At 37.8% G+C, this 12,802-nt stretch overlaps 1 protein-coding gene across 2 annotated transcripts in view; it reads right to left on the reverse strand.

Annotated features, from left to right (window-relative positions):
- PTH2R (parathyroid hormone 2 receptor) overlaps positions 1–12,802 on the reverse strand; it is a 487,305-nt gene that overhangs the window by 24,257 nt on the left and 450,246 nt on the right. For both annotated transcript variants that reach the window (XM_075829904.1, XM_075829903.1), the window contains exons 10-11: positions 11,477–11,571; positions 5,120–5,258 (exon numbers count right to left, since the gene is read on the reverse strand). In XM_075829904.1, the coding sequence (XP_075686019.1) occupies positions 5,120–5,258; positions 11,477–11,571 (234 nt within the window). The remainder of the gene's footprint in view (positions 1–5,119; positions 5,259–11,476; positions 11,572–12,802) is intronic.

Raw genomic sequence — 12,802 nt, forward strand, 5'->3', positions numbered from 1 at the left:
TAAGGGCACATGGTTTTTCTGAGCCCCAAATTCTAACATTGTGGCGACTGACTTTCCCACTGAGGTGAATGGTAGCCTCATTGCTGAACACCAGCCTGTCAGCGAATTCCTCCTCTTCCAATCGGCCCTGCAAATCAATGCAAAAGTCACGGCATTTCGGTTTGTCGTCTGGTTTCAGCTCCTGAAGATGTATTCTCTATGGCTTACAATGCAGACGTTTTGCTAAGATACGCATACCATGGTTTGTGGCACCTGTAGTTCCATATTAGTCAGCCTGGTTGACTTTCTAGGACTACGCTTGTACACAGATTGAATGCTGTTCACCCTCTCTTCCAAAGTCTTTTGGCGGCCCAGACTTTTCCCATGACATAAACACCCAGTGTTTTCTAATTGCTTTGCCTAATGCAAAATGCAGCTCCTATGCAGAGCACATTTACCAATTTTATTCTGAAAGTTACGTTGTACTGTCACAACAGACCCCATTCTTTCAAATTCCAACACGCAAACAGCTTTATCTTGCTTCGATGTCGTCATCTTATATCACAGTATGTAAGCACATTTCAAATTTGGCTCTTGAAAAAAATCAATGCTATGGGCAACTAAGCCAGTTTTGCTTTGATTAGTCACTGACTATTTACCACTGATGTTACATTAACTACAGGCCTTTACTTTTGCACCATCCTTTTTAAATCACCCTGTATGTTGCCCTGAATAGGACAGTGGGCCATTAATTGTCATGAATATTAAATAGATTGTTCTAAAATGGTCAGCTCTTTAACAGTGCATGTCTGAAAGCAAATTTCACCTTTTCACCCTCATTTTTATTTGTCTTAGTCTACCCATTCTGGAGCAATGGAAATATGTTCTCTAGAGTAATGAATCATGTTTCACTATCTGGCAGTCTCATTGATGAATTTGGGTGATGCCAGTAGAACATTACCTGTTGAAATGTATAGTGCCTACTGTAAAATTTGGTGGAGGAGGGACAATGGTCTATGGCTATTTTTTAGGGTTTGAGCTAGACCCCTCGTTTCCAGTGAAGGGTAATGTTAAGGCAACAGTATACAATGACTTTTAAGACAAATGTATGTTTCCACGGTTTGGTAAAAAGCCCTTTCCTGTTCCGGCATGACTGTGCTCCAGTGCACAATGTGAGGTTTACAATGACATGGTTTGACAACGTTTATGTGGAGGAACTTCAGTGGCCTGCACAAAGCCCTGACCTCAACCCCAGACCTCATCCAACATTTTTTGGATAAATTTGAACATGTGACCCTTAGACCTTCTCATCCAACATCATTGAGTTCACAAATGCTCTTTTGGCTAAATGGGCACAAATTACTACAGAAACATCCCTAAAGCTAATGAAAAGGATTCCCAAAAGAGTGGAAGCTGTTATAGCTGCAAAAGGGGGATGACCTCCATATTAACACCCATAGTTTTGGTATAAGATGTCCAACAAATAGGTGTGATAGACATCCAAATAATCTATATACAGCATACACCGATCAGCCATAACATTAAAACCACTGAAAAAGGTGTCAGAACACACAGTGCATCACAGCTTGCTGTGTTTAGGGAGGTGTAACGTCTTGGCGCCAGATACCAGTAGACACCTCGGCAGGTCAGAGTTATTTTAGTGGGACTTACACAAGGCAGGTGGGATAGATAGATAGATAGATAGATAGATAGATAGATAGATAGATAGATAGATAGATAGATAGATAGATAGATAGATAGATAGATAGATAGATAGATAGATAGATAGATAGATAGATTCTATATAAACTTTAATGTTAACCCATAATTTCCAATCGCAAACCTAATCTATAACCACTAATGAGGTTTGCTAATCTGCAGATTCTTTATGGAACTAGTTGGAAACTTTCGATAATGCTGACAATCAGTAAGGAAAAATTAAATTTCTGATTAACTGAATAATGTTCCATCTGTCAGAAATTTATTGGACATGCTTCTCTAGCGATGATTGTTTTCATTATTATTGTAGCGTGTAATGAGTATCTCTACATTATAAGTCATAGAGGTTTACAGTAAGGATAGAATATGGACTAGTATAAAAAAAACTTTAAAATGTATAAATTTTATTAAAATGTGTTTGTGGTACAGGTGTTGGCGCGACTTACTTGAATCTGTGATGCGGAGAATTGTGACTTTCCTCTACTACCTACACAGATTTTAATGCAAAAAGTTCCAGCTTCATAAGTCTCTCTTAATTTAAAGCGATATGACTTGAAGTGCGGTTCTGTTGTCATTTTAAATTCCAGACCCTGCTTCCAGCCATTATTTTAGAGTTGCAGAACTCATTTAAATTCAGGACATAGTCCCCATGAACGAATATGTTTCCGCACAGTTTCAACTTTCCAACATACAACAAGATTTGTCGAAACTGCCAGCAAAGTAAGTTTTGAAAGTTTCTCTCATCCCTAAAGTAAACCCGAAAAATAATTATCCAATGCACAGCGATGGCAACAGGTATACATTTTCTAATGTATGATGTTGCCATAGTGACGATAACAAACACCATTTCCATTAGCTTTATCACACATGGGTGGTAATCAGGTGCAAATATTTTTTGGTAAAGGCATAAAAGCATATGGTGTCAGGGTAAAACAGACAGGTAAAAAAGACAAAAATTAGTGGCCAGGCATTATTTTTGTATGTTTGGTGTAATGTGCATACTGTGTGATGAATGGATTAATAGGAATAAAATGGTATAAAAATGAGTAGTTACTCGGAGACTCTCTATGGCGCTGTTCCTCAGGGAAAATGCAAAGTCTCTTTTGTCTTCATGTATAAAAGAGTTTTATTGCATAAAATGTAATTGCAGTGCACAAGATTACGAGTTTCGAGCCCGAACCGGGCTCTTCATCAGATACAAACACTGTGTTTTCCCTAAGGAACAGTGCCACAGAGAGTCTCAGAGTAACTACTCATTTTTATACCTTTTTATTCCTATTGAATTATCAGCTTCCTTCATGAGACGTGGGAACGACTCAAGGCTGACAGTTCCGTGGATGGGATACATTGACTATAACACGCCCCCCCCCCCACCAAATTACCTAAGGTCCCCACACATGAAGCGCTTCTCTTTCTTTTTTTTCTCCTTATCTAACAAAATGAATGGATTAATATATGAGCACCGGATAACCATGAAAAATACATAAGCTTCATACATGATGTCTGATACTGGTACGTATGTATTTGAAGGAATGTATTATTTTGTTGTTTAGGCATAAAACTGCAAACTTTGCTTTTACTTTTCCATTTTTTCCCCCTTAATTTGTTTATATATTTTCATTTTATTATTGTATATTTTATTTATTTTACATTAGGAAGGCTCATGCTAAAATTGCACCTTTTCAAGGAAGCCTACCACAATATATAGCTAATAAACTATATTAAACAGTAAAAGATTGTGTCTTCTCTGCATAACCTTTAGCTAATTTTGCTACAGGGAAACCCTGTGACGTCATCAATTACCCGCTTCCGCGCTCTCACAGTGCTCAATATGAGTTCTGCGTTCTGGGCTGTTAACCGAGAAGGAACTGATTGTTTCATTACAGGGCCAGTTCAGTACAGTGTGATTACCCAATCCAGCAAATTTCACTGTGCACTGGAAAGTGTAGTGCCATCAAACAGAAAATCTAAATTTAATGGCTCATCAACTGCTCCATTTCACAATGTCTCCAGAAGTGATATCACCAGCAATGACTTCACATTACTGCAACTGTCTACAGTACTAAAAGGGAGGGGGATGCCAATGACACAGGAGTTAGCTACAGAAGGGGAAACATCATAAGCCTGTCCCGGTAGGATGTTCCTAATAACAAACAGAATAAATGGGGACAAGCCTGTAAAACCAGGAGTTAGCCGATATAAAAGACACACAATCAATAATAAAGGTATATTAAAGGTATATTATTTTATCATTGCACCATTCCTTAGAGGCACTTAAAGGGGCTCTGTCACCAGATTATAAGTGCCCTATCTCCTACATAATCTGATCTGCGCTGTAATGTAGATAAAAACAGTGTTAGTATTAGTTTCTTAATGCCCAACTGGGCGTTTTTTAACTTTTGACCAAGTGGGCATTGTAAAGAGAAGTGTATGACGCTGAACAATCTGCATCATACACTTCTCTCCATTCATGTCCATTTGTACTCAGCACAGAGTGATCTCACTGTGCTGTCACATACACCCGCATTAACTTTACTGAAGTGTCTTGAAAGTGAATAGACATCACCTCCAGCCAGGAGGCGTTGTCTATTCACACTCCCGAGACTTCGGTAAAGTTTGTGTGGGACTTAATCACCGCACTGCGTGATCTCGCGAGATCACTCTGTAAATGACAGCACAGCTGTGCTGTATGATTAAGTCCCACAAAAACTTTACCGAAGTGTCGGGAGTGTAAAAAGACATTGCGTCCTGGCTGGAGGTGATGTCTATTCACTCTCAAGACACATCAGTAAAGTTAAGGTGGGTGTATCTGACAGCACAGTGTGATCTCGTGAGATCACGCTGAGCAGTTAATACAAATGGACATGAATGGAGAGAAGTGTATGACTCTGATTGGCCAGCGTCATACACTCTTCTTTACAATGCCCACTTGGTCAAAAGTTAAAAAACACCCAGTTGGGCATTAGGAAAGTAATTAGCATATATCTAAAATTGCTCATAACTTGCTAAAAAATGATTGTTTTTCAAAATAAAAAACACTGTTGTTATCAACATTACAGCGCCGATCAGATTATGTAGGAGATAGGGCACTTATAATGTGGTGACAGAGCCTTTTTAAGTAAAATGTATTCTCTAATATTTTCAGGATTACTGGAATACTTTGTACAGGTGATTGCATATTGCATTATACCGAATGAATACAGTGTTTATGCAGTATATTGAGTGTATTGATCAGATAGAATGATATGCTAGCCTACAGTCTCAGGATACATAAAAAATAAAATATGTAAATAAATTACAGTGACTAAATTTTCAGTTTTTAATTGTCATATAGACTTTCAGAATATAAAAAAAAACATAATACCACAACATCTGCTATATATGTATATATATTAGACTTTAGTATTAGTAGCTAACATACCTGAAATGAGTTGAAGAACAATTCAAAGTGCATTCGAATCTCCCAGGCTAAACCAGTGAATGTGTGCGGTAAACACACAAAGACAATATAATGGACACCAAAGACCAGGATGAGAACTAGTGTGGATTTTGCCAGCTTCCTAAGAAAGATATAGATGTTAATATTGTTATTATTATTTATCACAGCAAAAGATTAATAAGGCATAAAGTAAAAATGACAAATATAGGGTAAATAAAGTATAACATGAATGCAACAAGAAAATAAATAGTTCTTTCTTAATAACCTAACAGGTTTCTATGTCACTTGTGAAGGCATTGCCAGGTTAAATGTATAAGCCTTGCACAAGCACCAATATTTATGGCGGCCTTAGGGATGTGCATCGCCTGACCTTGTTGAAGGGGACACCACTGATGGTCTGGATCTGAGTCTTATTTGCACCACAAGTCCTAATACTAACCATGGATAACATTTCCACATGTATGTTCTCCACATGTACTCGTAGGTTTTCTTTTGGTTCTCCATTTTCCTCCCACACACACAAAAGACAGACTGATAGGGAAAATTTTGTAGGAAGCCAATTAATCTAATGTGTATGTCCATTGGCGAAAGGTGACAATATCTGTACAGCGCTGCAGGAATATATAAGCAGTAGAATTTTTTTTTACTGGCGCTGAGACTAGATAACTTTTATATGGAGCTGTTATGTGACTACTATCTGGTAAAAATAGATCCCTGTATGGTGATATTTATATTGTGTTGCACTGCTACCAAGTCACTGTACAGTATATTTTGCAGTAAAATGTATGGAAGTTGTATTTTGTCACAGTTTAGCACTGTTATTTAGGTACCATATTACTGTATAGCACTAAATGTTACGGTTATGTGTCAGTACTGCACAGTGCTGCACAGTGCACCATCCAATGTAAGGCTAGCCCTGCACATATTACACATATTACACATCTAGCCAGGCCAAGAGCACATTTTTATGTGCGCACTGCCCTGCTACTTTTGAAGTTGAGCAACTGCCCACTTAAAGGACTAGGACTGTATTGAATCACACAATTTGTGCCATTCAATGCTACTGTGAAACCAAGCCTCGACTATAACTCAAGATGAAATAAGTCACGTGACTTATTTTGCATTAGAAGTCAAATTACAAGCTTTAGGTCATGCCTGTGCCTGTTAAAATAAATCCAACATCATAATTTAGCACTATTCTATATACATTAATATGACTGATATTTATGAATAAAAATCATATTCAACCAACGCTTTGTTTGCAAAATAATTTTTTTCTTTCCAGAATATCTGAATTTGGAAAAACAAAATAGTGTCCTCTTTTATTTGAAACAGGTACAGTAGTTTTTTTTTAGGAAGAATTAGGGTAATTTAGTAAAACAGAAAACAGGAAGGCTTAAAGAGGACCTGTCACTAGGTCATATAAGTTGAACTGCTTAACTGACCTGAATAGCGCTGTCTCCATGATTCCAGCCTGTTTTTTGTTTTGTTTTTTACCCCCTGTTCCTAAGATATGGCCCACTGTTGTGTTAGCTTCCTATATTCTCATTTGCTGTAGTTAGCCAATGGGGTGGAGCTAGATTCCCTCCGTCTGATTCTGACCAATCAGCACGAGGCAGCTTGAGGGTAGTTTAGAACGAGGGTAGGGGACCAGTTCAACTGATATGACCTAGAGACAGGTCCTCTTTAGGGTATATTCACACGGCTTATTTTCGGCCGTTTTTCAGGCTGTAAACGGATGAAAAAAGGACGAAAAATTGGAAGCAGAACGCCTCCAAACATCTGCCCATTGATTTCAATGGGAAAAACGGCGTTTTATTCCGACTGGCCATTTTTTTACTCTGTCGTTTTGAAAAACGGATGCGTAAAAAAAGTCCGCGAAAAAGATGTGCATGTCACTGCTTGGGATGTTTTTATAGACTCTATAGAAAAACAGCTCCAAAAACAGCTGTAAAAACGCCAAGAAAAATGCTGCGAAAATCGTGAGTGGCTTAAAAAATTTCTGAAAATCAGGAGCTGTTCTCCCTTGAAAATAGCTCCATATTTTCAGAAGTTTTTGAGTTTGTTTGTGCACATACCCTTAAGGTAATCTGTAACCGGGGTTTATACAACTGGAAACAGGGTTGCATGATCTAACTAAGGCTTACACCTAGCAGAAAAATCCAGCTGTTAAAGAGGCTCTGTCACCAGATTCTGCAACCCCTATCTGCTATTGCAGCAGATAGGCGCTGCAATGTAGATTACAGTAACGTTTTTTTTTTTAAAAAACGAGCATTTTTGGCCAAGTTATGACCATTTTTGTAATTATGCAAATGAGGCTTGCAAAAGTCCAAGTGGGTGTGTTTAAAAGTAAAAGTCCAAGTGGGCGTGTATTAGGTGCGTACATCGGGGCGTTTTTAATACTTTTACTAGCTGGGCGCTGTGAAGAGAAGTAACATCCTCTTCTCTTCAGAACGCCCAGCTTCTGACAGTGCAGATCTGTGACGTCACTCACAGGTCCTGCATCGTGACGGACACATCGGCAGCAGAGGCTACAGTTGATTCTGCAGCAGCATCAGCGTTTGCAGGTAAGATCGACTTACCTGCAAACGCTGATGCTGCTGCAGAATCAACTGTAGCCTCTGGTGCCGATGTGTCCGTCACGATGCAGGACCTGTGAGTGACGTCACAGATCTGCACTGTCACAAGCTGGGCGTTCTGAAGAGAAGAGGATGTTACTTCTCATCAGAGCGCCCAGCTAGTGAAAGTATTAAAAACGCCCCGATGTACGCACATAATACACACCCACTTGGACTTTTACTTTTAAACACACCCACTTGGACTTTTGCAAGCCTCATTTGCATAACTACAAAAATGGTCATAACTTGGCCAAAAATGCTCGTTTTTTAAAAATAAAAACGTTACTGTAATCTACATTGCAGCGCCTATCTGCTGCAATAGCAGATAGGGGTTGCAAAATCTGGTGACAGAGCCTCTTTAAGCAAAGTTGCGAAATTAAAGAGTCTCTGTCACCACAATATAAGCACCCCCAGAGGAAGCATACGGCGAAACGCGCGTTGGGGTTCACCAACACGCTTGATCGATTCTCCTGGTCCCGACACTATGGGTAAGCTCTTCTAAGTTTAGATGAGTGGGCATTTCTTGCTATATATTCTTACTTGTCGGTAACATTGGTTCTTTTCCTGTGTCACCCACCCATTGTGCTCAGCACTAGGGCTCTACGGATTTTAGTAACCTGTTAGCTCCATGCCATATCTCTTCTGCCACATACTTATACCAGTGTTAGACTTACCCTGGATCATTATGTTGAGTCTGTTCTATCGTGTTGTAGTGGTTATTACAGTGTCTTCATGTCCTGTTGCAAACTTTTTAATATTTGTATTTATATGTTAATAAAGATATCTATTTAAATGATCTTTGGCTATCTTAGCTCCCCTTTTTTCGTTCTTCTGTTTACATTCAATATATGGGAGTTGCCTATTCTTTACATTAAGGAGGATGCTTTACCTATTTAGCTCCTAGCCTATTATCGTAATTGCTTGCCTGAGCCTTTTTGTGTATAATATAAGCACCCTATTTCTTACATAAGGAGATCGGCGCTATAATGTAGGTGACAGCAGTGCTTTTTATTTTAAAAAAACTATCTGTTTTCACCACTTCATTAGCGATTTTAGATTTATGCTAATGAGTTGTTTGATGCCCAAGTGGGCGTGTTTTTCTTTAGACCAAGTGGGCGTTGTACAGAGGAGTGTATGACGCTGACCAATCAACGTCATGCACTCCTCTCCTGATCCTTTTAGATCACTATGTGCTGTCTTATACTAACACATTAACAATACTGAAGTGTTTAGACAGTGAATAGACATTCCACAATATTCACAATCCCTGCACTTCGTTACTGTTTCTGTGGTAGTTACAGCAGAGCAAGCGTAATCTCGTTGTAACCTGTCATCTACAGCGTAATCTCGCGGGATTACGCTTGCTGTGCTGTAAGTACCACAGAAACAGTAACGAAGTGCAGAGATTGTGAATAGGCATCCCGTGGAATGTCTATTCACTGTCTAAACCCTTCAGTATCGTTAATGTGTTAGTATAAGACAGCACATAGCGATCTAAAAGGATCCCTATATGCTGACTAAATGAATGGAGAGGAGTGCATGACGCTGATTGGTCAGCGTCATACACTCCCCTGTACAACACCCACTTGGTCTAAAGTAAAAACACGCCCACTTGGGCATTAAGCAACTCATTAGCATAAATCCAAAATAGCTAATAAAGTGGTGAAAATAGATCGTTTTTTTTAATAAAAAGCACTCCCCACTGTCACCTACATTATAGCGCCGATCTCCTTATGTAGGAGATAGGGCACTTATAATGTGGTGACAGAGCCTCTTTAAGAAATGGCCATTTCCAGTAGTTATTTATATATAGGTGAAGGAATCACTAACACATCAGTTACTATGAAGCTTCTTCGCTCTCAGCCCAGCGTCTCTCAATTAAACAACAGGAAGAACTGAGCAGACAATTTCCTGGAAACCAATCCTAGTTGAGATTTCCCTTAGGAATTTACTATCGATTTATTTTTATTTTTTTTTAAAAAAAGCTTTTCACTTGTTCTGTATTTCTGTAGTATTATCAGTTATAATGTATTATTAACATGGACATGTTAAGAAGTTAATAAATGCTAATAAGCTGGATCCCAATTTGCCCTTAATGATTAACTGTTGCTTTTGACACTGAAATAAACACTAAATAACAGTTGAGGGATGGACAATGAAAGAAACGAATAGAAGGTGACATTTATATGTTGCCTTAGGCCCCATTCACATCCCGTTAAGGACCTCCATCGGAAGTATCTGTCGGGAAGACCCCCGACGTGTACCTCATACAAAAAGCCCAAACGTATTCCAATGTATGGATATATCGCCCGGGGATCCGCCCTGGAACCGGCCCTGGGAAAACTCCTGAAGTCACTGTCCATCTATCTAGCATCTACTAGCCAGAGGCGTAACTTTAAGCTCCTGGGTCCCAATGCAAAATCTAAAATAGGGCCCCTACCTACCATTTATCATTTATACAACTGGTTTCTTCTTATGCAGCTGAGGGGCTTTTTGACCCGCTCATGCTCCAAGGCTACGCCCCTGCTTCTAACACTCTGCCTAGGGACTTAAGCGCTGTGGAAGCTCCTGATGTCACTGTCCATATATGGACAGTGACATCAGGAGCTTCCACAGCGCTGGAGTCCCAGGGCAGAGCGCTCGTAGATGCTCTGTCCTGGGACTCCGTCCATGGGAAAGCTCCTGAAATGATTGTCCATATATCGACAGTGAAATAAGGAGCAGTCCTGGAGTCCCAGGGCAGAGCGCTAGCTGATGCTCTGCTTGGGGACTCCAGCGTTAGGAAACTCCTGATGTCACTGTCCATATAAGGACAATGACATCAGGAGCTTTCCCAGGGCTGAAGTTCCGGTACAGAGCATTTACTAGCACTCTTTCCCAATGAACAAGATAAATGTAAGGCAATAATGTGATGTGAATACTCTTGATAACTTCTTCTACGTCACCCATCAATGCTTTAATGTGAGAGCATTTCATTTAATTTCATGGTTAAACCTAAATATACATCAATGAATTCATATTAAGCAGAAATGTATTTTCTGTAGTTAATTTAATCAATAGCAAACACATCATTTATTTATTATGAAATTTTGTAAAAAATTATACTAAAAAGGCACCATAGAATTTCTACTAGTACATGACGTGTGGCCTTCAAATAGAATTTGAGGTTTATCACCCTTAATATGGACACTGAAGTCCATTCCTAAGTTTGCTATGGGGCCCTTAGATTCTGAGTTATGCATCTGAATAAAGTACATTTATTAAAACACCTAATACTAGTGACATGAGCCACTACTGAAGAGAACTAATATCAATTTGAAAGTGAAAATACACCACAAATATGAATTTTTAGTTTTGACATACTATAGTGGCGTGTCAGTATATCACAACATTCAATATATTTGCACATAGATTATAGAGCTAGTATATAAATACAAAATAAAAGAATACAATACATTTTGCTAGGTACACACAAGGAATACATTTGTCAATATTATTGATAGTTGAAAGTATACATCCAGCACTTAATAATAGAACTCCACACAATTTATTCATGATATAGCACTTCAAGAGATGAACACTTTCATATTTTAAACCACACAGACTTTTATACTGTCAAGCCTTGGGTATATGCTATGCACTGAATATATTTTTTTATTTTTTCAGTAAGTAAAATAATATATTGATGATAACATTTAAAGAACTTCTGCATTAATTCTACCTGTATTGTTTCCGGGCATCATAACCAACTGCATTTGATTCCCAGATTTTTGTTGCCAGAACTCTTACTGTATTCAAGAACAGAATGAAATTCAGCTGGAAAACATAAATTAAAAAAAAAACAATTACATCAAAATTAATAATATATTAATAATATTTGATTGGGCAATAATTTTTTCATACTTATAGAGGCTGGAAAGCATGGGAACCCATTGGAAAATAAAGATTTTTTGCTGGAAATTCACCTCTACCTAATCAACTGTCAGTTTATAGATAGACGCTTAGGGTGCCCATACACACTTGATTAAAGTCGGCTGAACCTGCAGATTTTGGTGGGACCGGCTATTTAGTGTGTATGGGGGTATCCTGCCTCTTCCTCAATGGCAGATGTTGGATTTCAAAATGCTAATCCTTTGTTCTTGTGGGGGATAAGCCTCTGCTAGACAGCTGAGTATTGCATGCGTATTGGTGAGTGAGAAGGAACAGCTGTCGGTCTAACGATTATTAGTGTAATGCTGTGAAACATAAAATCTGCCATATCTGAATAAGTACATATTACACATTACCGGCATAACGACCACCTACTGTATATATGTATATATATATATATATATATATATATATATATAAACGTAGAAATCTTGCAGCACTCCAAAATGTGAAAAATAAGTGGTTTATTCAGCCAACAAACAGCACATTTTGGAGTGCTGCAAGATTTCTACTTTTATATACTGCTTTGTCCTTGGATCTGGACGACTTGCTTGGCACCTACATATTTGTTTCTAGTGAGTGCTGCTGTTTTCTATTGCTATATATATATATATATATATATATATATATATATACATGTATATATATATATATATATATATATATATATGTGTATATACATATAAAAATATTTTTTTTTATATATATATATATATATTTATATATATATATATATATATATATATATATGGTTGGTACATAGTTGAGTGACAGACCATTAGAATATAAAAAAGCAAAAATAAATTAAATAAAAAATATACATAACATACTGTACACCCCACAAATGAACGCTCCCACTGCCAGTTCTTGTTGTAAAGCTAATCCTGACCCAATAACCCTAAAATAGACATATAATATATCAAAAGTTACGGTAGACAATCATAATCACAAATAAAAAAATCTATTTAGGGTAACACTATTATAACCATAAAAAATTTAGCTAAAAAGTAAAAAAAAAACATATAACTATAAGCTTAAAAAATTATAAAAAAGCAAAGAAATTATGTGTATAAAAAAATGAGAAAAGAAACCTGCTTTGTTAGCAAAAAAATTCACA

Source organism: Rhinoderma darwinii, chromosome 6 (genome assembly GCF_050947455.1).
Source record: "Rhinoderma darwinii isolate aRhiDar2 chromosome 6, aRhiDar2.hap1, whole genome shotgun sequence".
NCBI lineage: Eukaryota > Metazoa > Chordata > Amphibia > Anura > Rhinodermatidae > Rhinoderma > Rhinoderma darwinii.